The sequence below is a fragment of the Passer domesticus genome, chromosome Z (assembly GCF_036417665.1).
Source record: "Passer domesticus isolate bPasDom1 chromosome Z, bPasDom1.hap1, whole genome shotgun sequence".
In the NCBI taxonomy this organism is placed as follows: domain Eukaryota; kingdom Metazoa; phylum Chordata; class Aves; order Passeriformes; family Passeridae; genus Passer; species Passer domesticus.
This window is the reverse complement of record NC_087512.1, coordinates 60932289-60959651: the sequence shown is the minus strand read 5'-3', so window position 1 is coordinate 60959651 and position 27363 is coordinate 60932289. Positions and strand designations below refer to the sequence as shown.

The 27363-nt window shown below is 38.3% G+C and overlaps 1 protein-coding gene across 7 annotated transcripts in view; it reads left to right on the top strand.

The window, feature by feature from the left end:
- MCTP1 (multiple C2 and transmembrane domain containing 1) overlaps positions 1-27363 on the top strand; it is a 214198-nt gene that overhangs the window by 178775 nt on the left and 8060 nt on the right. For all 7 annotated transcript variants that reach the window (XR_010354192.1, XM_064405543.1, XM_064405541.1 and 4 more), the window contains one exon: positions 25861-25970. Coding sequence is in view for 6 of the 7 variants with exons in the window: in XM_064405543.1 (XP_064261613.1) it covers positions 25861-25970 (110 nt within the window). In the remaining variant the exon portion in view is untranslated. The remainder of the gene's footprint in view (positions 1-25860; positions 25971-27363) is intronic.

Genomic DNA, 27363 nt, shown 5'->3' with positions numbered 1-27363 from the left:
TTTTTCCTTTCTGGTGCACTAGACATACTCTCTTAACTCCTGCTATTCGTTTTACATCTTTTGACTAATTGGAGGGGTGCAGTTTTGTGTTTAGTTTGTGTGTGTTTTCTTAAAGCTATGTGCAAAATTAATTTTTGTGAGAAAAAAATGCATAAATGCATGTTTTGTAACACCAGCTGGTAGTGGCCTTTGGCTTTTGTTATTTCTCTTGGTTTTTTTTCATGTGGTAAAATAAAAAACTCAGGAAAATGGGTCTCCTTAAGTGAAGAAAGTTACAATATTAATAAATGTGCCAAACCCTTACTTTCATTAAAACTGAAGCATATGTTGCAAATATGTAAAATATGCCCCAGCTGTTTGACCATGGCCAGTGTCTTTGCTCCCTGATTACCACAGGGAAGCTATTAGTCCTGTAACCTTTGGGCTCTATGATCAATAGGGTATTACATGGCATGGAACTGGAGCACCTGTTTTCCATTTAGTAAAGGCTCCTTGCAGGCTTTACCTAAACCTATCCATATGTTTTCACTTATCAGATTGTTGGGTGATTATGAAAAGTGTCTTTCTTTAGAGCTGACTTGGGTGTCAGTGACTTGCTAAGTGACTACCTCAGTGCGGGCATGCCCTGATGTTGGTTATGTCATGGACAGACATTACTTGACATCCCCAAATTGCAGAGTTACAGAAGTAGTAAACTGAGGATGATGAATGCCAAAATATATTAAATTAGTTAATGTAATGCATTTTATTAATATTGCTGTGTAATACTGAGAGCAGTCTGACAAGATAGATTTACACTACCACGTCTCATTCTAATGGTCTGGATTTTAGTAACTTTTTCACCCTCTGCTGCAGTCAAGACAGGACTGTTAATTTAAGGCCACATGATGTGTTTTTTACTGGAGAATCTTAACTTTCACCTTCACTTGCAATATGAATAATAAACTAAAGCAGCAGGTATGCTACTTGTATTGGTTACAAAGTGGTGCTTAGCAGCAGAACACTTTTTTCCTGATTTTTCTTCCTTGTCTTGTTACGTATTTAGAAATTTTAAAAGATGTAGTTTGTTCGGCTCAGGCATTTAATACCAGTTTTTCCAAGAAATAGCACTGGATTCTGCATTCCATATGTCCTGTAACGTTTGCTAAACCTATGTCAACCAGGGATTTGCAGTTTAATATGATTTCTCTTTCCTTTTTTTCTTTTGGCTCCTTTTCAAACAATGGCTTATGCAATACCTTAGCAAATATAGGTCAGTTAAATTACATGAAGTGAAGTTATTAATAAGCTATCAAAAGGATTTTTGTGCCGTTATAATAATGTAGCAGTCAATATGGATAATTTATGTATCTAGAATTTGTCTGTGTATCTAAGATTTAGTTTTTAAGAAGTTTATATATGCTTTTCGTATAGCTTTAGTCTTTTAACAATCTCCAGGTGAGATTTCAGATAATCTCAAAGATTTTTCAGGTCAGCCTGAAAAAGCACACTACAGAATTAGACCAGTGAAAACTGCTACCACTGCAGGCATAAAGGGAGGAAGATGCATGTTATGACCACTGTTTTGTTTTACCTTCATCAACATTTTATTATGAAAAAAATATTCAAAACATTTGCGGTTTTGGTTACCCTTTATCCTTCCATTCTTTGAAAAATTCTTTGCAGGTCTCAGTCAATGAAATTGTACTTCAAGATAACGAAAAGCTTTTGTAATGAATTGTAGCTGAGTCAAATTAAAATATGCTTTAAAGCTTCTAATAATTGTTGCTGAAAGGCATCAACTTTGTTCTCAAGCCAAGACGTGTTTGCATCCTGTCTCAGAAGCATGCCCTGCATTTTTACTGAGAGGAGATTGTGAGGAGGAAGAAAGATAGCTCCAACGTAACCTACATTTTTATATTCCATAAAAGAGAAGACTGTAATCTATTACAGTGGCAGTTATTTTCTATAAAATAAATGGTGGGGAAATGACACAGAGAGAGTGGAGTTAAAATTCCAGAACAAGTAAATCTATTGGTCCACCTATAGCTGGATTCTACCATTATATTCTACATGAACATAGCATCTAAATACTAACTGTAAATAAAAAGCCAAACAACAGCAGCTTTCAGTGAAAACTGTAGCTATGTATGAATCTGTTATCCTCTCAAAGCTTAGCTGATACAACTGTGTGTACTTACAAAAAAAATCTCTACAACAGGGCATTCTACAGTACATGGTTGCAGAAGTCATACTTCTCAGTACAGTTTGGTTTCAGCTCAGTTTAGTTATTCATGTAGATATGTTGCTAAGAGGTGTGTAGTTTTAATAACCGTTGTACATAAAGTATGGGATGATGGTGTGGACTGCTTCAGTGTGTACTCTGGACTATCACCTGGTTTTGATAATTGGATCACCCCCAAGTCACAGCCATTAAGTTACTTTTGCTTGGATATACCTTAGATCCTGTGGAGCCTTTGCACAGCAACTTTCACAAAAAACCCGTTTTCATCCTGCCGTGTAGTGGGACATCATATAGTCTTCATCATTAACATACACATCTTTGAAAAGAGGTACTTGGACAGCCTTCTGAGAGGTTTAGTTTTAATGAGATCACGTTTCTTTGTCCTGGTGCAGTCTTGAAATACTATCAAAATCAGTGAAGTAAAATAAGAATTAATGAGATCAGAATCTAAGACTTATATCTGAAGTTCAGCACTTGAGGAGGGGGGTATATGTATGTGATAGTCACTGGGGGACCATGGGTCTATGTCACGGCTTGAGACAATTTAAAGAATACTCTGGAATGAGTTGTCTCCTTTATAGGTTTCACCAGTCCCTTTCCACCACTAAGGAACGAAAGAAAGTAGACGTAAGTGAAAAAAACCAGCAGTTTACTAACAAGCGCAACAGCAACAGGCAAAAATAACGGCAAAATGGCTATATCTCGAGAATAAAGAGAGGCCGGAGAACGCTGGGGACATCCCCCCCTCCAAGGTGGTGCTCCGCAGTCGAGTGCGTGGCTCGAGGGACAAAGCGAAAGGCGGTGTCAGCTTTCCTCCTGCCCCCTCCCCGCTCTGCTCCTCTCCCCGACAGCTGGTACTGTCCGGATCGAGAGGCTAGAACTCAGGGAGGAACTTCACCTTCCTTGCAACGGGACAGGCAGGACCGGCGGAGGCACGCGGCCGCTCCGGGCGGGGCCGGCCTGCGCTTGCAGGCCCGCGCTGGCCACCGCCCGTGAGGGGCAGCGGCTTGCACGGCAGCGGGGCCCTTCCCGCTCGGCAGAAAGGGAAACTGCCTGTGGAAATCGCCCCAAGGCAGCCTCTCCGAGACGAGAGAAAAGGGGGGAAAAACCCCAAACAACTGAAAACAGAACCCAAAAGGGGAACAAAACTCTGCCTAAGCAACGACCAAACAGCCAGCCAAGCAAACAGCACACAGCAAAAGGCAGGTCTGGGCCTGGGGAGGGCCGGTTTTAAGAACGCCCTAAAAGCACTCCCCACACACGAGGCCCTCGTTTGCAAGGTTTTAAAGATACAGGAACAAGCTTTGGGCGCAGAAAGATGTGGAATGTACTTACATTATGGATTACCTCAGGACAGTCTATAAACTGTTGAATGAATTACCCTTATACATGGTGTTCTTCACCTGTGACCAGTATAGTATGGGTGATGTTCCTTATATCCAAGTATAATTCAATAAATTATTAAATCAAATAAAGAATGTCTAAATTATGTTAGCTATATAAAAATGGGACATACTTTTCCCTCTACACTTAATATTATTTCTTAATGTAACTAATCAGTTTTAAGTTCTTTGAGGCCAAGCAAAGTGCTGTTTTCACCTAGGTCCTCAAAAAGTAACTTTAGGGTCTAATTAAAAACATCTGTATGGTCTTCTCCATGACTTGGAAGAGAAATAATGAGTGTGAAAGGAAGCAACCAAAGCCCTTTACTGCTGGGTTTGCTTTGAAACCTTCCTGCGTGTGCAGGTTGGTTTATACCTTTGCTCCATGTGATTTCAAAAGTGGCGAGAATGGACAATCACCATTCTTCATTCTCTAACAAAATTTCTTTGAAGTAGTTTCACACAGAATTATGAGATCTGAGTTCTGTTTAACCTACTACTGTGAACCACCTGCAACTCTAAGCAAGCCATGTAGCGACTGATTTGCCAGCCACCTAAACATTTCTTCAGGTTTATTCATAACTCCATTTTTTTAACCTTCCAAAGGACAGTCCCAAACAGCTTTGGAGAGATGCCTTTTGAGCATTTTCTACAGCAAAGTGTAGAGCCCATAATACACAACAAATCCCCCGAGTCCCACAGGAAGCAGAGATGTAAGGTGTAAGTGGATTGACCATGGCTGGATGCCAGGCATCCACCAAAGCTGTTTTATCGCTCCCCTCTTCAGCTGGACAGGGGAGAGAAAATATAACAAAGGGTTCGTGGGTTAAGATCAGGATGGGGAGAGATCACTCACCAATTACCATCACAGGAAAAAGAGACAACTTGTGGATATTAATGTAATTTATTACTACCAAAATCAGAGCAGAATTATGAGAATAAATCTTAAAACTACCTCCACCTCTCTTTCCTTCCCAAGCTCTACCTCCAGTACTTTAACAGTGCAGGGAGACGGGAAATGTGGGTTGCAGTCAGTTCATCACAGATTGTCCTTTTCACTGCTCTCAGGAAGAAGAGTCCTTTCCCTGTTCCAGCATGGGGCCCCTCCCACAGGAGGCAGTGCTTGACAGATTTCCCTACCCTGAGTCCATCCTGTAGGCAGCAATTCTCCACGAACTTCTGCAATGTGGGTCACTCTTCTGCACAGTACCTTCCTTCAGGCACAGGCTGTGCCAGAGTGGGTCCCCTGCAGGGTTAACAAGTCCTACCAGAAAGCCTGCTCCAGCAAGGTCTCCTCTCTTCATGGATCTGCAGGTCCCTACCAGGACCGTGCTTCAGCATGGGTTTCCCACAGGATCACAGCCTCCTCTTAGGGATCCACCCTCTCCAGCCTGGTCTCCTTCCCAGGCTGCAGGTGCGACATCTCTATGGGCTGCAGAGACACAGTTGCTTCAGCATGATCTTCATCTGGGGCTACAGAGAAATCTCAGCTCTGGTGCCTGGAGCACCTCCTCCCCCTCCTTCTTCACTGACTTCAGTGTCTGCAAAGCTATTCCTCTAACATATTTTCGTTTCATTGTCCCCTTGCCACAATAACATCTATGCAATATCTTTTTATTTCCTTCCTAAATACATTACCACATTACTAGAGGCATTACTATCACTGCTGGTGGGCTCAGCCATGGCCAGCATTGGGTCCATCCTGGCTCTGCCAGACACAGAAGCTTCCAGCAGCTTCCAGCAGCTTCTCTGTAGTCCACCCCTTCCAAAACCTGGCCATGCAAATGCATTACTGTGAGATACAACTTTGGAAGCCATGTAGAGAAAAGTGATGGTTAGGATGTGCTAGCATGAGGTAAGTGCTGCATGGACCCAGTTCCCAGTGGAGCATATGGTTGACACAGTGTATGTGAATGAGAATGAATGAGTGGCAGAGATGATGCTGTGGGAGAAGAGGGTACTCAGCAACACAGCTGTGTGCAAAATGGGTGCTGTATTGTAGTCTGGGTTTTCAACTGAGATTTGATGCTGAGGCTTGCACTACAACACAGCTGAAAATCCACAGCTTAAGGTGGGTGTTGGACTTCACAGATAGACTTCTCAGGAAAATTGCAACCTCAACTACAAAAATTTGCCAGGACAGTTGACCAGGCTTTGCTGTGCTTTATGGAGGAAAATATAGGAATACAGGAAAATAAACTGCAAGATTATGCAAACAATATGCAACGTGCATTTTTGTTTACAGTTTGAAATATCTGTGTCAGTGGAAAATTTTATATTGTTTACTTAATGTTGATGTATGGATTAGTGATGAAGCTGCAGGACAGATCATCTAGGCAAAATATAATCCTGACAAAATGAAAGAGGCCCAAAGTATTTAAGAACAAAGTTCATCCTAGAGAAGTGTGGTATGGAATTAAAAAGTTGGTGTTGTGCAGCAGCATCTAGGACACATCACAGCATGGTACAGAGCAGAGTCTGTCTCTACTCAGTTGTAATCTGCTGGCAGATTAAGAGGCAAATTTAGCATAATGCTTTTGGACAAATAGTGCATATTGTGTAGTGCTTTGTTCTGTTTCTGTTTTTTTCTCTGGTAGATTCTGTGCATTTACTGAACTATTAGGAAAGTTCCAAAGGTAGGAAGCATGTCCAGGCTGTTCCTCCCCAGACTCATGAGAGGTCAAGCACTGGGGCCAAGTGCCAAGGAGGGCGGTGGTTTTTGTGTGGATTTACTGACTTTTCTGTTGAGCTGCATGCAAGAGTACCGACGCCCGCCCATGAACCCTGTTGGAGCAGCTGTGAGCTGAAGAGTCTGCAGGAACTAGAGCTGGAACTGGGAGAAAGAGTAGCAGAAATAAGATATAAAAATAAACATAGACAAGTTAGGGAGCAGGAATGGCTGGTCTTCGGGCAGGCAAGGACATGATGATGCTGAGACCTGTATCAGGAGAAGGCAAGGGGGCAGGGAGAGGCCACAAAACCCCAGGTGCGGTTGTGCTGGAGTAACAGGTGTGGATTGAGAATCCAAGTAGCAATGTATCTTAAATATCCCATACATTAATTTCAGAGCAGTTGGCTTTGCCATCTCAGTAGTTCTTTGAATATAGTCTTCGGTGTACAATTTAGATAGATTTGAAAATTAGAATTTGTGGCATATGGAAAAGCAATAAATGGTTGGTTTAGCACTCTGACTTGCTATTAAATGTGACTTAAGGGCCAGTGAGGTATCTGTGTTATCTGCATGATCAGCAAATGCATATTTGACTGGTTCAGGAGAAGTTGAGGTAATATCGTAGGTTAATGTACAGCTGTATCAGTCTGATAGTGCAGTGTTTTTATTGATTATCTCAGTAAATACACCAGGGTATTAAGTTTGCTTGTCATAGTGCTTAATGCCTGGGGTAGTTGAGCAAGTTACTTTTCCACTGAGTTGACCCCCCAAGTCCCAGAGTCTTTCAATCAAACTCTTTAGATTTCATACACTGGCAATTCCTTTCCTTTTCTAATGGGCTGTATTAAAGGAAATGTGTCACCTTTTGCACCATGTAATACTAAATCAGATCAGAATTCATGCACAATTATGTCAGTGGAAATATAATATTACAGACCTGCTTATCTCAAGATAGCACATGGAAAAATAAACTTCCACAGCTGAGAGATTTACTTGATTCTGCAGATAAGTTATTTGTAAGTAATTGAGCTGAGAAATGTGTATGGATTATTTAATACATATCAAAATATATAAGAAAATTACTAATAAATATTTAAGTATTGTTTTTTTCTTCTTTCTCTTTCTCCTATTTCCTTTCTCTTTTCTATATTTTCTTGGTCTGCTCAGGTGCTAAGGTAACTAAGTCCAGAATGGGAAAAACAATTTACAGAGTTATCCTAGTAAACTATTTTTGTTCTGAAGGCTAACTGCTTTAGAAAAACAAAATGGATACCACTCCTTTATGTGATGTCATAGACAATTTAATGCCAGAGTAACAGAGAGCTCTGAGAGAAAATAATTCTATTGAAAAAGTATTGCTGTTGGTTAGTCCTTAGCAGAGTGAATAACTTGGAACAGCATTGCTAATCTGAAGGTTCCTTGCAATCAGAAATAGTAATTTCAGATCAGCTGCTCAGCAGATGTGCTTTTTAGTATTTTACACAAAAGAATGGTACAATTTCTCCTACCCTCAATGTATTAGCCTGTGCCTTGCTATGCCTTTAATGCATGGTATGAGCTATAATTCAAAATTAACTATGGAAAAGCCATTTGTTGACCTTTACTTACTGTATGAGTAAAAATTTAAATACAAACAGGAGAAGAAGAGTAGATGGAAATTCTTTGTAATGCCTTCTCTGCTGCTAATTTGTAGTTGGATTTTTTTTTAATTTGTAGTGAATTTGAAATTTGTGGATATGTTCACACCAAAGTATCTTCTTTTGTATTTTCTGTACTCATAGGAGTGCTTTCCTTCCCACTCTCAAAGAACTAATGCTTCCTGAATATCAATACACAGCATATCGTGAAGATCAAGAAACAGTTTACTCAGCTATTTTTTTGAAATATATTACACACTTCTGCATTTTGATAGAAGAATGGTTTGCGTAGTAATAGTTACGGTTCCTTTATAGTCTCTTAAAGATTAAGATTTTATAGTCTGTTCAGGGAATGCTAGAAGCTGCATTATCAAAAATTACATTATATAATAAGAGTCACTTTGTTGCTACATAATTGTTTCAAGCAGTTCTTACATTGTGTAATCCTTTTAACTCATCTATTTCAGGATACATTGATTTAGAAGAAAATGTATTTTAACACCTTAATGTTTTTAGAAAGAAGAATGAATTCATGCTGAATTTTGGAGTCTTAATACATAAATACAGAAATGTTAAAGATTTTTTCTCCCCAGTGAAATGTTGTCTGTTTATTGAACACTGGAGTTTCTTTGTTTTTGAGACTAACTGCCTTTGAAAGGAAACCACAGCAGTTTGGTCTGTGGCTATGTTTTCCTCTGATGTCAGTTAGACTTTTTAGATCTACCATAATGCCAAAAAGGTCCGATCAAAAACTACCAGATTGAAAGGCAGCACTTCACACTGTTGAAACTCCCCAAAAGAATTTGGTGAGTATCACAGCTGTTTGACAAGTCATCTTTGAATCTGGTCAAAGGACAGCATAACCCCTCCTTGGGAGCCTGCTGGGAGAGTAATATAGGGAAAGTTCAGCCAATTTTGCAATTCAAAATTAATGCTTTGATTGGGACCTAAGATGTCACTGCAGATAAACACTACCTATTGAGTTTCTAAAAATACCATTGGCTATTAAAAGCAGGTCAACATTGCAGTGCAAGGAAAAGTAGAACAATATACAAAGTTTGATGAAATATGTAGGGAAAAAAAGGACTTTTTTTCTGGATTACCAAATCAGACTAACTATAAAATATAGATAATAATTGTGTAGGGTTGGAGTAATTAATTTTTCATAATCTGAACATGAAAAACATTCAGAAAAAAATAGTATTACCTTTTAAAAACACTAAAATAAAAGTATCTTCAGTAAGTGACATCTTACACTATATTCTTATTTCAATGTTCCTTAATATTTTGAATAAGGTAATTTGTAAGGATGATGTCTGTAATGGCTTCCAGGGAGTCAGAAAGGATATATCTAATCAAGGATGAAACTTTAGTTTTAGCAGAACACTGTCAAAATCATGCTCTTAAAATATCCTGCTTTGCTTTTCCCATCATTGGTGGAGGGGGGTTAGTCAAGGATGGGGAGCACTCCAGCACTGCTATACTACCTTGACCTTCCTGAAGTTTTCTTTCCCTTTAGAGATGTTGATAACACCCAGGCACTATACTTTTCTTCAGGTCACTCTCAATATCACTGTTCAGAGTTGTATCCTAAAAAACATGTAAGGACACAAAGCAGGAGCATAGCTAGAGCTCTGACACAAGGTTATAAAGTATGATATACTAGACACATTACCTGTTTTTAAGAAACTGAAAAGTGTCTTACGAAAGCTTTATTTTCTTCTATTTCTGTCCTTTTTTCCACAAATAATTCATCCTACTGTCATGACCTAGGAGAAAATTTAAACTGATTATATACATGAAATTATCTCCACCATAAACTACATATACTTTGCAGCATTTAGTTGTTTTACAGGTTGAGGTTTAAACCTCTTCAGTGGTGGCTGTGGTTTTAAAAATGTTGATTGAAAGTAGTAACTGTAAGGAAAATTGAATGTGATGTGGATGAGATTAAAACAGTGCTGCAAAAAACAGCACTTCTGTTTTGCTCCATAAGATTAGTCATGGTGGGGAGCAGAAAGCTCAGTGCAACTCTGCCACTGAAATCAAGCAGGGGATTTATACAATGTAAATGGGATATAAAAAAGTTGGAAACACATGGCCATGCATAAGGGTGTAATAGTTAATAGCCTCTAGCCACTGAGCAGATCTCAACCCTTTTGATGCTGGAGTCATCCTCTCTGGAGAAGAAAATTGTTTTTCTGCCCCCTGTTTCAAGGTAGACTCATCCTCTGTGGATGCTGGGACCCAGCAGGCTCTGCTCTGACAGCTGCCCCCTTCCCTTCCTAGGACAAACAACAAAAACGTCTTAATGACAGTAATTATTTATTAATATTAATAATATTACATATTAATGTCAATAGAGCTACTAATAAAGAGCTTTATCCATCTCTGTGTGGTGGGGAGCAGTCTCAAAGGCAGCCCTGGAAGGATGCCCAGTCAGGTTGTGCTATCCCTAGGAGTCACAGGATTTTCCCTACATTCCCTTTGTATTATCATAACACAACACGGATGTCTTGCAGATACTGGAGGGAAATGCTTTGAATTCTGCACACATCTGTGCTCCCTTGCTTTTGAGTAAGGCTGGCTAGAGAACACTCTTGGTTTCTCTCCCTTGTAGCACTATATTAATATTTTCCACTACATTAGTATTTTCAGCTTCACATGAATCAAGAACATTAAAATCATAACAAAGGTGGTGACATTCTGGGGCCAAGGCAGTGCAGTAGGGTGCCCTGTGGGAGTTGTGTGTTCAGGAGTGCCAGCTTCTACAGAGCTTGGAGTCCAAGTGAAGTCTCATATCTCAGGAAGAGGAAGAAGTTACTGCACAGTACAGAGGTACTGACTCGTAGTTAGCTGATTTCTACCTAAAAAGTAAGCAAGCCCAAACACCCCTGCACCACCACCACTCCCACCCTCCCCATTTCTGTATTTTGATATGTAAAAAAAAAGTTCTCATGTGATTTTCAGTTTGAGATAGGGTTGAAGATATTTTGATATTAAGATCTCTTCCCTGAGCACACCAGAGCTCTCTTCATTATACAACTGTATAGTAAAAATGAATCTGTTTCAAAGTGTGGATTGGCAGAGTTCACCTGAAGGAAACAAAATAGGTCTTATGACATCAGGATTGGTGCAAGTGATTAGTGTTGCAGCTGTGGGCATGCCAGCTGTTCTCTTAGTCCCAGTTTTCATAACCAGAAAAAAAACCACAATAAAATTACACATTTATTCACCTAGGATGTGTATTTGCAAGGTTTTTTTCCTTCTACTAGAAATCAGTGCTGTCATTGGAAAACAATCTTGTGACCCTGTTTGTTTGGAAAGTTCCTAGGAAGTTTATTTTTACTATAAGGTTAAGGTGTTTTCATATCTGTACAATCCTCTATAGAAAGTAGTGGACAGTACTTCTCAGTACTTTCTGTCTAGGCTAAAATGTCAGAACTTCCATGATTCTGTGTACTGATTTCTTCTTCTACTACCACTCTTCTGAAATGTTTTAACAAATGTGCAAGTGCCTCAAATAGTAAATAGGAAAGATTTCAGCTCATAGAATCATATAGAATAGTTTAGGGTAGAAGGGACCTTTAAGATCATCCATGTATATATTGTCTATACTTAATTCTCATAATAAGTTTTGCTCTGTATTCTGACTTAAACTTGTGTTCAAGTTTCTAAAGATGTTTTTGAAGTGTCATATTTTTGTGTGAAATGATGGATAGTTGTCCTACCTAGTACCTTTCCTACTAGGAAAATGATGGTATATGGGTTTAATTCTACTGTTGGTTTTATTAAGTTTTTCATACTAATGCTGCTTTGTCAGAAAGGTCCACCGGTGAGTTTTCCATTGAATGGAAAAAAGGAATTTACTTTTATCAGCTTTATTTCTGCCTTTCAAATTCTTAGACCATTTCTCTCTACAGTCTTATGAGTGTAATTAAGAGTCTTAATTTACTCTCTCTAAACCATTCATTTTTTTGAGTATCTTGATTATATTCATTCATCCTCTGTGTAAATTAAAATGTCCTAGTACTTTTTTTTAATTTGTAGTGAATTCATCTTAATTTTCCTCACATGATTTTCATTATGTCAAATATCATGTCTGCTTTTCTGAATCTGATTTTTTATTTTTATTTTTATTTTTTAATTTGGATTCAGTACTTTAGCTGAAATTATTAGGTTTATACAATGGCACTAAGTAAACTACTAGTGTTAGTAATCAATTATCTTCACTATATTCCTCAGAAGTTTGACATAATATCTTTAAGTAATTCTGCCACCTCCAAACTGAGCATCTCAACCTTCCTTCTTTTTGATCTAGATTTATAAATATGTTAAACATCGTTTCAATTAATTTTTACAATTAATCTTTCTGTGTATATATATAATATGCTCTTTTACTTCACTCTCCTTGCATAGTTATTTTGATATCCTTTTTCTTCCAGCAACAGCCTAACATTTATTTTAAGCACAATGTAAGTTATCAATTGCCTTCTCATTGTTGATTTGATGGCTTTAAAATTCTGACATTTTCAAGAACTTTGTAATAACTAATTTGCAAATTTCAGTGTATGGTACTAGGAACTCAAAACAACCTACCCATGGGCCTTGGATTTAAGAGATGTAATTGTAATTTCTTGTGTGTGTATTCGTTATGGAAGACCATGGTGAAGTTTCCATAGGGTTTGTCTGCTTCAAATCCAGTTTTGGTAAAAGAAGCTACAGAAAAAAATCAACAAAATTAATAATAACAAATTATCAGCACTTGATGGTGTTTGCCTAAAAACTCTGAAGGAACCTTGGGGGAAATAGTTGAAACACTAACAGTGGTGTGGGTTCTTGAAGCTTATGTAGGTCCAACATAAGAGTGGGCAAACTCAGGGAAGGAAAGCCATTGAGAGTAACTTGGAAAAAACAGCTGTGGAAACTCCTACCCCACCATTCTCTAAAAGCCTGAGAAATCTTTTCATAATATGGTATAACTGTTTGACCTTAATGTGCTCATTTTTCTTGGCTATTCTGTTTCTGCACAAGCACAAATCCACCCTGTGTTGTGCATGAGCCATCCTTCCATCTGTTTGATAGCAAAGAACTGTGCTAAAATAGAAAAGGCTATTTTTAAGTATCACACAAAGCTGCTGCTTTTCAAAAAGCTGTTTTAATCCAGTGGTATTGCTTAGCCTCTCAGATAATTATTGTGCCACAAAGTCTGAGCATCTCAAGTGTCTGTATGTTTAATCCCAAATTGTCAGACTAGAATAGCACAACTTTCTAGAAGAATGGCACCTGCTCTCTTCCATGTTTTCTCTGGGAAAAGCTTGAATATGGTATAACCTCCTAGCCAGTTGTTTCTGTGATAAAAATTTCACATCCCTTCTGCCTGCTTACTTAGTATTGCTGTGCCCTAGATATGACAAAGTGCAGATCCAGGAGAAATAATGAAATCTAGGGAAAGCAGTCACAAAGGAATAAAAAAAGATATTTTTACATTGGCAGCATTATTCCCTGCTGTTGTCGGACTGCAGCTGGGTACTGAGTTTGCAACCAAGGTTGCAAAGCATTTCAAGTTTATTACTAGACAATAAATAATACAAAGACTACTGAAAGTTGAAGAAGAGAGCTGTCATTGAATTCTTTTAGTGTGGCTGGTGGTTGTTGCTTTTCTGAGTATCACAAAAACAAGCAATGAGCTTAAAATTTTGGAAGAAGCAAGCTTTTTAAGTATGGAGGGCTGTTTTGTTCTCTCTGCTGAAAAGGCCTCTGTGAATAAAATAGCTATCCTAAACAGTCTGCACTTTGTTAGGGATGATGCGCTATACACAACATGCACCATCAGAGCAGCAGTAGTGGAGCTGGAGAAGCACAGTGCTTCTGCATCTGTGGACAGCTGGTGCCAGCAAACCTTTGAAGCTGATGCCTTCCTACATGGATCACTGGCAGTTGTGAAAAAGATGCAAAAGGCTCAGGAATTTAGGAAGGGAGAGAGGGTCTTCAATTCTCTTTACAATTTCCTGTTTTCTCTACTGAAAATAATTCTGTGTTCAAAAGCATCCCCTTTGAGCAGGGATGCATCATGTGTTGAATGCCAGCTCTTTTGCAGCTTTTCAGGCTGAGTGCTATTGGGTGCCCTGTTTTGCTCATTCTAGAGTCTGTCTCATTCATACATTTCCTTAATGTCCAATATCCACTCTGAATTGTTAAACAGCAATGATTTGTTAATTTGCTGTCAGCTGCAGGTTTCCCAGCCCTCCTCATCTGGCATTTGTAGATCTGTTGATCTTGGTGCTTTAAAGTTCTTAAATAGGCACTAGGCAAGTTAGGAGATTATGGAAAAAAAAGGTAAATTGGGGAAATACATGTCACATGGTTACTGGTTAAAGCACTTTGCTTATTTGTTTCTTCAGGAAAGCAGATAAATTATTTTGAATACTTATTTTTTATATTATGTATGTCTCAGCAGGATTTTTGCTTCTTTAACTGCAAGATTTAGTATAAATATCTGTGACCCAGTCTGCTTCCTGTGTCATGAGTGCTCAGTGGCTGAGTTAGTCATTCCTGAAGAATGACAACTGTTTGTATTTCCTGCCATTTGTTTTTTTCAGCTGTCATTCCAACATTACAGTAATCATATGGTTTTTTGTATTTATTTTAACAACATTCTGCTTTCCTTTTTCTTTCTAATCCAGGTCCATTCATTATTAGTTCAAGTCAGCAAGTCTTATTATTTAATTCTAGGAGGAAATTTGCTTTAAGTCACTGAAGACAAGCTAGTAGCTTTTTCTATATGTTTTATTGTGAAGTAACAGATACATACATGCAAGTGCACAGTCCCAGCCTTTCCCTACACTGTAAATATTTTTTCTTCTGGGGAAAAAAAAATTGAGAAAATAAATGCCTTTGAGCTACTTTTTATCTTTCTGATATTGTAGTCTGCAGTACATCAGCTGAATGTGAGCACCTCTCACAGTTTTTAGTCAGTGTGATTTACTGTGGTCCAACATAAATATGTGCATTTTTACTTCTGAGAAATTAGCACGCTGAAGCATATTTAAAATGCATGTAGAACAGACTGTTGTAGTGGGCAGACATTAAAATAACATGTTTACAAATTGCCTTTTGTTTTGATTTTTGCATATTCACAATATCACCCCATCTTCACTACATGGCTCAGATTTAGATATTTTCCAAAATGTCAGTAATTCCTAACAAATTAAAAGGGGTGGGGTTTGGTTTGTGGGATTTTTTTTCATTTGCGTGGGGTTTTTTGTGTCTGTTGGGGCTTTCTTGGCTTTTGTGGAGTTTTTGGTTTTTTTTTTTTTGCTGGGTTGGGTTGGGCTTTTTTTTTGTTATTGTTTTGGGGTTTTTTAATTTTGTTTGGCTTTGGGGGTATTTTTTCTGAGTTCAGTGAAATAAACATAGAAAGAAAATGGGCAATAGAGCACCTTCAGGTTGTTCTCAAGATTTTCTAAAAGACATGCTAGAATTCCTGATTCACTCATGATTCCTTGTCCACCGTACATTTTCTAGCATCTATTTTCTAGATGCTACTGTTTTCTTCCATTTTATATTGCTTTGCCTCAAATGCCAAAATATTTTTCTTCACTATGTAATTTTCCAAAAGCACAGTTTGAACATTTATCCAGGGGAATCATGTAAAAAAGGAGTTGGTTGGAATGGCTTGTTTTCTTTCGTTCTTTAATGTATCAGTTTGATACATTCCTTGGATAACTGTGCCTGCTGTTTGAAATGTGTATTTATATATCCACTGTCTTTAGAACATCATGTAATCTTTTCTACTCTGGACATGGTAGGATTTCTTCTGAGCTAAAGTAACAGTGATTATGATCATGGAATTGTTCTTCTTGATTTTGAATAGTCATGGTTCTTTTGACCATCCTTTTCAATCCCAGAGTGCTTTCAAGATTACTTCCTTTAAGCATTCAACTCATAAAAACAATCCCAACCAGATTTCCCATACTACTGTTTTCATCTTCATTGCTATAGGTTTGTGTTTAGAATTAATTATTTTGATAATCTACACTTGCTGGTTTAGCTGAGCTACGGTGTGATATTTTTCTCTTCCAGATCATATTCTTAATGATTAATCACTTGACAGCAATCAAGTGTTTCAGATTCTAGGGTTTGTTCCTCAACTGGTGTAGGCCATCTGGGCTCTGTTGACATCAGAATATGGAAGCAACATATAGTCACTAAGAATTTTATCTCTCTGTGCAGTTGCTCTTCGCAAACAGTGTCCCCAGGAAAATGGTTTTGTTTGTTTGTTTTTTTTTTCATATAGCAACTTGCCATTGAGTTAAATCACCGGAATCAAAAACAGACATTAAAAAGTTTGGATTGATTTTTCTAAAGGAGCACTGTTTGGGCAGCAAATACTAACAGTAAAGACATTTCTGTAGTACTCTGCTCAGCAGTGTGCTTGACCAGGCCCAGGCAGTTTCATACCATACTGTGCTAGTTGGGTAAGGAAGTTTCAGAAAATGTCTTGTGATTTCTGAGAACCAAAAACATGAGCAGTCCAAGATGTGATCACATTAATTTTGAAATACAAAATTACTTTTTTCTGTGTTTGATATAAAGATGTTGTTAATAGTGGGGAGTCTGAGAGAGAAACAACGGAGCTGTTTGTTTAGGTATGTGGCATATTAGGAGTTCCAAGATCACAATATCTTGTCAACACAGGATTGGAAAACTTCCAGAGACAGTAAATCTAAATCTGCAGAGTTTAATGCAGAGTGTCTTAGCCCAGCGTGGAGGTAATCTTGAACAGTCAATCTTGATCTTTGTGCAAAAGCACATGTAACATTGTAATATTTACAAGGAGAAAATGAAAATTGTTTTCTATATACACTAAAATATCAAATTAACTTTTAGTTCTGCTACATCCAAGAAAATGTATTTCAGAATTGCAACTGAAATTTTAGATGACTAACTCCAGCAGTACTGCTGCATATCAATTCCCTGCATATCAGTTAGTGACACGTGTATAGGCACTTATTAAAAGATAAATTTTCAGGCTAGATTTAACTTTCAAAAGAGAGTACTGTTTTATTTTGATGATTATTTTTGATTATCTTATTGATAATGAGTGGATAACAAAAATGTGTGTGTATGATTTAGATAAGCAATGATTACAGACTATCTCAAGGATTCAGATGTTCTGATGAGCTCAGTCTTTCAGCATTCTCTTTCTGGTTTCTCCGTCTGTTTCTTTCATCCCTACCTGCATGCAGAATTTTTATACTAGCTGTTAGGTCTTGTTTCTATTGCACCATTCTTCAAGGCTCTTGCATATCAAAGTTCTTCTTATTTAAAATAACTCTTTCCAATACAACTAGCAGGATCTTTCCTTACATTTTGAGGGTTATTAGACCCTTGAGATTTAACTTTTGTATCTATCATCCCTCACATTTATATAAGACCTTATTAATTGCAGCTTTCATTCAGCATAGGGTAAACACATTAGAACCACTGGAATTTATAATCTCAACTGTAAAATCATGGCCAGCTTTTGTTCTTTAGTAGAATATGAGGACTGCATTCTTAAATTAACTATTGCAAACAGCTGATGTTCAATATGCCAAAACTTCTGTGTTAGCCTCTTTTGGATTACATTGATGTGGCTGGGTACGAAAGAACTATTAATGAGATCACCGTCAAGCTCCATTGTTGTTCTGACTCAAGTAAAGTAAGATATTCTGTCTTCCCTTCTTTAAGCATAGTCAAAGGGGTGAAGAAAAAGACATACAAAAGAAGAATTTCAGGTACTTAAAACATATACCTAAAGCACATTAATTGTGTATGTTCTAATCACCCCAGTGCTCAACCCTACAGCCTTAGTTTTATGAGTTTCCTTCCAAAACAAGGCCAAGAAAGGCAAAGCAAAATTTATGCCTTTTGTTGACTTTTTGCTCCTGTATGTATCACCATGAAGAAACAACCTTTCACCCTTTTCAAGTAATATATTTCCTTAGAGTATATATGAAATGAATACCTCATAAGATTTAGCATTAGTCAGAAAGGTATTATGCAAAGAAAATTTAAATTTTTGTTTCTCTCCACTAGAAGGCCCTTTGGTGGAATGGCAAGTTGCTCTATAAACTTGCTCTATTGCCTCCATGTTTCTGCCTTTTATCTGGGGTGCTGTCCTTACAGCATTCAAGTGTGCAGTGAAGGAGAGATCAGGAAGGAACATATTTTTTAAAAAAAGCACTGGGCAACACTGTGTAATGTGATAGGAAGAAAGAGAAAATAAAGAGCACTAGTAAAAAAAATCTCAATTTAAATATAATTTACATAATTGCCATTACAGTGTTATTTCTTTACTTTGGAAAGGTTGCAATATCTTTTTTCTTTAGAATCATTACTGTAGCTCTTGGCATATTTCCCCCGGTTTTATATTTATCTTCTAGCTCTTCAGCAGTCCATGAAAAAAAATCTAATTCATTACATAGGTGGTACTGCCAAAAGGTCACAGAAGGTTCAAAATTATTTTTATCAACTCTCAGTGTAAGGTTTGAGGAAGAACAGACTGTTATAATATTCACACAAAATCACAGAATTCTTAGGTTGGAAGGGACACTGGAGATATTTACCTCACTGCTAAAAGCGGGTTATTCATGCTCACAGGTGTAGTATCTTCATAAACTGAGTCTGTCCCAATCTGGAAATGTGTCCTAAACTGCAAACACAGGGAGGGGTAGGATTCCAATATACCCAGAGTGAGATTATGACACAAAGGAGGTCAAATGTTGATAATCAACAACTTTTGATTTTCTCACTATCAACGAAAGAGCAAGAAAGAAAACAGAAAAGTAGGAAAAAACAAAGAACTACAGAAAGCAAGAAAGGTAATCACCACCAAGAATCTGTGGCATCCTGTGAAGATCCTTCTTCCTTTGTCTGTTGGTGAGGAGGTGTCTGACAAACTTGCTGTGCACTCACTTATACAGAGCTTTGTGGTGCTTTATGGCAGTGACTGGGCAGTTCCACTCCAGCTTAGGACCATGGACACAGTATTCACGGGATATTCACAGGATATTCCCGATGTAGGTGATAGTCAGCTGGCCCTGCAGTCCACTTACCTTTACAGCTGGGCACATTCACTGCCACTATCATGGGCCCATTATCAATGGATGCTCATGGCCCCTTATCACACCAGGTCTTCAACTGCAGATCTTATCAAAGGCTGGGCAATGGTAAAAAAAGTCTCTGTTTAACAGTTCTTTCCTTAATCTTCAGTATTTTCTTCCATATGTTTTTATAATTTCTGTTGTACCTAGTGTCTCCTGTTTTAAATATGGAATCTTACTAGTCAATAACAGTTTATTGTTTCTATTTTTAATAATGATGACCACAAGTATAATTTCTCTCTGTAAAATTCTACTCTTCATTATTAAGTGGTTTTCTCAATATTTTATAATCCTCAGCTTGATTTTCAGTTAGGCATGAGCAATTATTTTCAGACCTCATCACCATGCACACATAAAGACACATGCTAGCACATAGATTTTAAAGATGATGTAATAACCATTTGTAGACAGCTGATTGTATCTGAAAAATGTGGTCACTTAAGGTGTGGTGCCCAGTAATATGGGTGAAGTTGAAGCCCCAAGTTTAAAAGCTCAGTTCTGATTATCTACATAACCTACGTATTTGATGTCTGAGGTGAAGTGGCAGCCTGCTCCTGCTGGTCCTTTTCAGAGTGGAAGGAGTACCAAAAAGGTTTTCTATTTTGCTGATGCTGAAAAGAGAACATACACAGGTATCTGTCTGCTGGACATGCTATCTGTCACTATTTGAAATAAGTGAAAGTCTCAAGAGTTGCAATCTGGCTTACTGAAAGGGTGGGAATTTCTGAATCATTAAGGTCCCACTGAGAAGCTTTAATATCTCCAAGAGTCTTCCCATACTTTTTCAGTTTAAGAATTGGGAAGAATAATGTGGTTGTGCTGTTCCATCAGTGATAGCCTGCAAGGGGGAAAAACAGTTAAAATAACCTGACTCTGTCAGCTCATTATAGGATGTAATAAGGAAGCCAGTCTCAAGTCACATCATGCATCTCTCCAGATCCTGTAGACCATTCAGCTTTACCTCAAGACCTGCTACTACAGTTAAGATAACAATATCATGGTTGTCTGTCCTCCTTCTACTTATCTGAGAATTTGATTGTAGCCATGGGAAACAAAGACACATGGACCTTCTTGCTTGCGCTGAAGAAGATTGTTAATTGCAGCAAACCAAGCCTTTCTGTGCTCTAAACGTAACCAAACCTAGCATGCGTTGGCTGCCTACCACTACAGTGTCGCTGTTCACGTGTCCCTTTACCCAAGTGGCTCTCTGCAGCTCTCTGATCACGTGGTGTCCATGCATCTCCCCAAACAATCACTGCCCCACGCACACGGTGACCACACACGAGCCATGCAACCCGTTCTCTGGTTACAGGACTTGTTTTTCACCTCTCCGCTAGTTAAACCTTTCTCAGAGTGCTTTATGTTGCTCACCAGAAGGATTTCTGTCTCCCACATTTGATAAAATAAAAACTTAACTGGATGTCTGTCACCAGATCTGAGGCCTTCTGATAGAGATTCAGAAGACTTTAAGGAGATCAAAGGCCTTCAGAGCTGAAACAGTATTGGCTTACTATCTTCTTCTTTGTGGGCTTCACAGACAGCAGTGGTTAGGGTTTGGAATGCAATTACTGAGGTGGGGTTTTAAGCAGTGGCCACACCATGGACTAGTATTTCACAGTCTGTATCTGTATATTTTTCTGGTCAGTACTAATGACTCCTGCCAGTAAAGGACTAATGCATGTACTACCAACTACTTCTGGGTCTGTGTCATCAGTCCACAAAGGCAGTCTGCCACAGTGTTAGAGCCCTGTGTATAGCTGAGTTTCCTGCTGAGGGATGATATGGGTGCCTATTTATGGACTTTATTTTCAACACCAATTATTAGTTGAAATAATCTGAAGAGTTTTCTCACAGAAGTTTCTGTTTAAGCAATAGAGATTTTTTAGCTTGTTACTAAAAGTCAAGGATGATTAGAGAGGTTCTTCACTTATAGCAGCAGGGCTATACATTTGCTTTTGCAGCCACAGGTGACAGAGCCTAGAAAGGTTGATGTTCAAGGTGGTTTTGGATGCCTGTGTGGAGGGGAAGGGGTCAGGCCTTCCCTGGTGGGATAATATCCTGGCCTTCAGCATTTACTTCTATTCAAAACTCTATTCAAAACTCTGCTCTTATGATCTGTGCCTTTCTCTCCAAGTTAGAAGTTACTAGTAGGACAGTTATCCACCATAAAATGTTCAGAGTTTTATTCTCTGTACTTAAAACTTTTTTCCCCCCCTTTTCTGGCTTAAACCTGTACCAGAGTATACTTTTGAGTCTGGCTTATTTATTTCTCCTGCTTTCCTTGTAATTTGAAATGTTTAGTTTTTAAATGCACTTTCACTTGGAGAGGAGAGAGGTTTGGGGTTACAGATGTAATCCTTTCCTAAGTCACCCTATTTCGTCATGGGGTTGGAAGAACAGTCTGTTGAATAAAAAGACTCACATAACATGGATTTTATTTAGGGATTTGTGTAAATTAGCTGGACATAGTTTAGAGCTAGTAATTTGCTTTGTTTTGCTTTGGTTTCATCAAAAGGAAAATACAGTTCTGGCTGAAAATCAGTGTGTAAATGTTAAGTATTACTATTCACCAAACAGCATCTCATTCTTTAATTTACAATTTCCTGTGAAAGTGGAGTAGGACATCTTCTCCGTCTTTATTTTGGGTTCATACCCTTTTTAAAATTCAGGTCAGACCATCATCATCAATTTGACTCTGCTTTCACAGTTTGTGCTCACAACTATGCCCTAGCAAATCTCTTGCTTCTATGATACCTTAAGCCTTCTGCAAACAAATAAATCACACAAATGAAATAGTAATAAAGCTTTGTATTAAGCTTTGTTAGCTTTGTATTATAAATTTTATCTACTATTTAAATGACAATTATCTCCAGAAAATTGGCAGTTGTAGTCGTGCAAATGATGAAATTGATTCCAGTCACGGCCCATCTTCAAGGCCCCAGAACTCTCTTGCTGAATCCCTTAAAGAGGCTTACAGGTTGGTGTTTTCTTTTACTCAGAGTTAGATGCAAAAGAGAAATACTGACAAGATATTTCTCAAGAGTCAAAACAACAAAAACTTTACTGGCAACTTCAGAAAATCGGTGAACTTTGGCAAAAGTGTAAAGCAACATTGAATCACCGTAACGTATTTCACAAGGCATTAATTGAGCAAGCTCCAAGTCCATTCAACTTGCCAAACTCCAACCCATCTGATTTTAAGTTACTTAGGCTTCAAGAAGAAGTATTTGGAAGAAAAAGAACAAAGAGAAATATAGAAGAGATATAGAAAAGAAAAAATATTACTACCACTGGTGGTTCCAGTGATCAAGTGTTTGCCTCATGCTCTAGCATGAGTACCCATTGGCTTTCCTGGGTCCTTCCCCCATGTGGGACATCTGGTAGCCACTCTGGGGCTGGGTTAGGGGCGCCAGGGGCAGGTTTGGAACATTGCATCCACTGTGCCATTGCAAGGCTGGGGTACAGGCTCTAGGGGGTGGGGTGGAGGGAGCAACCTCACCAGGGCAAGGTTTGTCTTACCCCTTATCCCATTCATGCAACTGAAATGTTTCAAACCACTAATCTTCTCCAGTCTCTCACAGCATCTTTCTCTGGAAAGGAAATGCCAATAGTGTTTGAAAAACTAATTATTAAGAACCTTGGTTTACTCTAGGTAGCTCATGTGTTGTATTTGATAACATGGCATCTTGCTGGAAGAAAATAACTGCAGTTTTTCCCTAGACCAGCTACTTTTTTACACAAATATTTGGAGCAGGGAATAAGAAACAGTTAATAGTTGTGGGACATTTGGGAGTAGTTGGAATAGTTTAAGCAACGATGAACCATGATTCTTTTGACTGCCTCATCTTTCCTGTGCTGTTTTGTCTAATCCTGCCTCAGAGTATGTCAACAAATTTCTTTTAAGCTCAGAAGGTGCAGTGGGTTGGAAATAGTGATCGTTTTTCTGTCTCATTCTGTCTTTATGGAATTTGTGGGAAGTGATTTAAAACTGACATATTTTTGGATTGTCTGGTTCTGGCTAGGACTGCATGAATTTTTGGAGTAGCCAGGAGGAGAGATGGCTGGAACCCAGAGGTTATTTTCTGCCATCTCACATAGTTACTGGGGGCAGGGGAAAGGGATTCTCTTCCGGGAAGAGGGGTTCCTTTTGGTTGAGTAAGTGTGGCACTGGCTCCGAGCCAGTGGTGTGCCTGTGGGCGGGTCAGGTTCTGTAGTGAGCATTTTGCATGTAAATCACCCTCTCTCTTTTGTACTTTTTTGTTTTTGACATTGTCGCTGTTGTTGTTTCCTTATCTCATCGCTGTTCCCAGTAAATTGTTTTTATCTCGACCACGATCTTTTGTGCCTCCACTCCAGCCCACCAGTGGGGTAGGGAGGGACCGAGAGTGCATGCAGCAGCAGGATTTGGAAACCTCAGTGGGAGCACTAAATTGGAGAGTGCCATTCCTAAATCATGACACCAATAAAGGTACAAATTTATCGTGTTAGATACTTATAAATTAAAACAGCCTTAGGACCTTTGAATGTAACCCCACTTGAGTTCTGGATATGCCACAGGTTTTGTTAGAGTGACATAATTCTTTTTTCACACAAGTTAATTATAAACCAAAACGAATTTACATGGAGGGCAGAATCTCTTAAAACTGAAGAGGCAAGGGGTATACATATTTAGAAAGCATAAAAATACCTGATGGCTTATTGTTCATTTCTGCTGTACAAGAGAACATTAGACTGGAAGTATGTGTTTTACATGAAGGAATAGAGCAGACATTTTCTGAGCATATTTCCTGATGACAAATGAAGCACGCTGGATATATGATGCACATCTTCAGAAGCTGTATACCTGAGGAGATTAATGGCGTCATTGCAAAGGCTTCAAGAATGCAGCAAATATTAAGGAAATTACTTACATAAATGAGTCTGTGTTGCTGTGCAGCACTGGATGTAGTTGATATCACTAGTTCTGATCCATTATAGTCATTTTCAGAAAACAAAATTCTTTGTGATATAAATGTTATTAATCTTATGTGAAATACAATGTTTTTCACATTGCCTAAGAAACTGGTGGTTTTGCTTTGTCTGAAGTGCTTGGTTTATAAATTACACTTAATCACTGTCTGCTTCTCTTGTGGTTGTTTTTTAGATAACCTGTGTTTCAAACATCTTCACAGGTAATCTTGACAACTCCATTGTCAGTGAACCGGTGATGTTGAAATTATTAAATGATGAATCATGTTTTCTTCCAATCTAATTTATTAAGGTAGCAAAAATGTCAACAAAATGAGTGAACAAATGTTCTGTCTGATAGTTACCCATCAGGGGAAGAAAAGAAAAATTAAATTCAACATATATATTTTTAGATGCTGAACTTTGGAGTCAATGACAGAGACTGTTGTATCATGTGGTTTGTGACTACAAAAAGTTGAACTTCATTAATGAAATGTCTTCCTAAGAGCACAAAATTTTCTTTCCATTTCTTATTTTCAGAAAACAATAATCACATTCAAACTTGGCAGGGTAATATGGCAACAACTCATTGGAAATGTTGAACATAACCTTTTGTCTTGTCTGTGGTCTGGAATAAAATGAAGACAAACTATTTTTTTTTTCCATGGTGATACTTCATTTTAATCCCATCTAACACAGTATTGTAGTGGATTTGGTGCTGCAATGTTTAGATTTAGAGACAGATATTTTGGGGAAAAAGAACAGTTCTCTATAGGGGCTGAGTTTTTCTGGTTTCTTGCTCTGTGCCTTCCATCAGAAATGTTTATTTTCCTCTGCTTACATCATCTCAAGAACCAGCATTTCAACAAACTGCATTTATTCCACTATATGACTCTTGGTGAAATAAATAGGGCAGGAGATCTTTCTCCTTTTTTAATGGCTTTATTTAAAAAATCAGCTCAGGTGCGGAGAAACAATGGGTCTCGCCCACATCGCTGCTGCTCCCAGGAATGGCATGGAGGAGGAGGATGATGCAGCTGTGTCTGCTGGAATACAGGCAGAGCTGGGGCTTCCATCCTCACGAGAAGCAGTAGGAGATTCCAGCTTTTCAGTCTGACATTCAAGGTCCTCTTTCTAGCCAATATCCTTTGAGGTTAGGGTGAGAGGTAAAAAGGATCTTAGCAGACATGGGATTCAGTTCCTCACCTTTAGACCTCACTTAGATCTCTTAATTCCATGTTGGCTCGTTGTTTTAGGGCTTTTTCTTGCAAAATTTGGTGAGAGGCTTCCTCATTTGCATAACAGCTTCGACATCACCTCCCCCGCCCCACGCTACCTGCAGCTTCAGGTGTCCTCCAGGAAACAGCAGGGGGACAATTGAACTGATTTCTAACCATTAACAGATAATTGAAGAAAAACTATTAGCAGCAGGTGATTACAACATGAAGTTATTAACAACAGCAATTGGTTTAACTTGTTAACTCTGCAACTTATGAAAAATTGATAACTTTTCTACTTATAACACTTGTCACTTGAAAGAGTACACAACATACAAGGTTGGCACCTTCAGCATGTTTAAAACCTAGAGAGCTGGCTTATTAAAATATGTGTTTAGAAGCTAATGCAGTGGCAGACAAAATTGTGTGGAGCTCAGCATATATACGAAACCATATGTATTGCAATAAGCACTGTTTACAGGACAAGAAATAGTTTTCTTATTGCCAGGTTTTACCAATTCTTTTATATGAATCTGTAATGCAGGACCTTCTGATACTTAATTGATGGCTACACAATCCTTTTCCTACAGTCAGAAATTCTTTTACTCAACTACTCCTATTCTTTTATTTAGGACAGTGAAAAGAAAGGATTTATGAATAGACTTTATGCCATCCAGGAGGTGTGTGTCACTGTCCAGAATATCCTAGATGAAATTGCTTCCTTTGGTGAGAGGATCAAGAAGTAAGTGCTGACACAGGTGCTGGATTGTTTTTCAATACTTTTTAACATCTTTTTCATGCAGAGATATAATATGTTAGATTTTTACTTACTTATTCCAGGGAAGTCCATTGTTCAAACTCACCTATATTTACTTTGCTTTATGGAGGCCCTCAATGAGTGGAAATTCTGTTACATTAATTCTGAAGTTTAGAACTATATTAATTGGGACAAAAATAAAAAGTAAGGTTTTTAAGTAAAACAGAAAGAGCATAATATTGTGAGGTTGTTATTTAAAAGTAATAATAAAAAAATACAATTTTGGTAAAGGAAACAAGCAGAACTGAATAGGAGTTTCATAATTTAAGGATGTAAATATGTTGCCTTGCTGGAAGTTTTATTTATTGGTCAGCAAAACCTTTCCTTTAGAGTATTTGTAATTTGTAACACCTAATACATAATATATAAAATTTGCCAACAAATCTGGACATTAAGAAAGAGAGGTTCTGAGATTTACTGCAGGAAATGTATTGGTGTATTTCTGGCATGGTCAATGGACAGCAGCACAAGGTTTGTTACTTGAGGTGAGACAGATTCCAGAAAAACACCTTCCAGCTGTCAGCTGCAAAACATGGAGAGGAGTGACTTGGTGTTCTGCACCTCAAAAGCCAAGAGCATCTCACTACTACCCAATTCACTTTTGGAAGTGAATTTTAGGAAACCTATGCCTTGAGTGGAGTTCAGTCTGCAGGAATCCTGAGGATAATCTTTAATGCTGTCCTGTTCAGTCTTGATGACAAGGACATTGCCATTTATTCATTTAAGAGCAAAGTCCCTAATAGGAAAGCCTGGGAAAGTGTTCCCCTAGGGACAATTCCAGGCAGGCTGTATTCACAGTAGGAGAGGCAGGTGCAAGCATATTGTATCACACAAGTTCTCCAGTTAGAAAAATGAACCAGTCTCTGAAAAAAGTCTTTTATCAACAGGCTATTCGTTGAAGTTGTCTTGATGATTAAGTACTTCTAATTGTGCATTTTGGAGGTAGGGTTTGTCCTATTATATACCAGATGGGAGCTACAGAATTTTGTAAACTGAGTGAGACTATAAATCTTTGTAATTTGTTCCTAAAACTATAATGGGAAACCTGTACTGAATGCCGTGGTAACACAGCCCATAAGGAGCTTTGCTAAGTGAGGAGCCAGTGCTCCCACACATCATGGTGTGTCTGTGATCCATTGCACAAAGCTGAGTCACAGGAACATGAGCAGACCCTCAACCTTCTGTTCATCCCAAATGCCTACAGAAGAGGGGGAAAGAGCAGGTGTCCCCAGGGATAAAGGGAGGCATCCTACACTAAGTGATGCTAACATAATGTTAGTGGAGACATATCAAAATTGCCAGAGAAAAAAGAAGACAA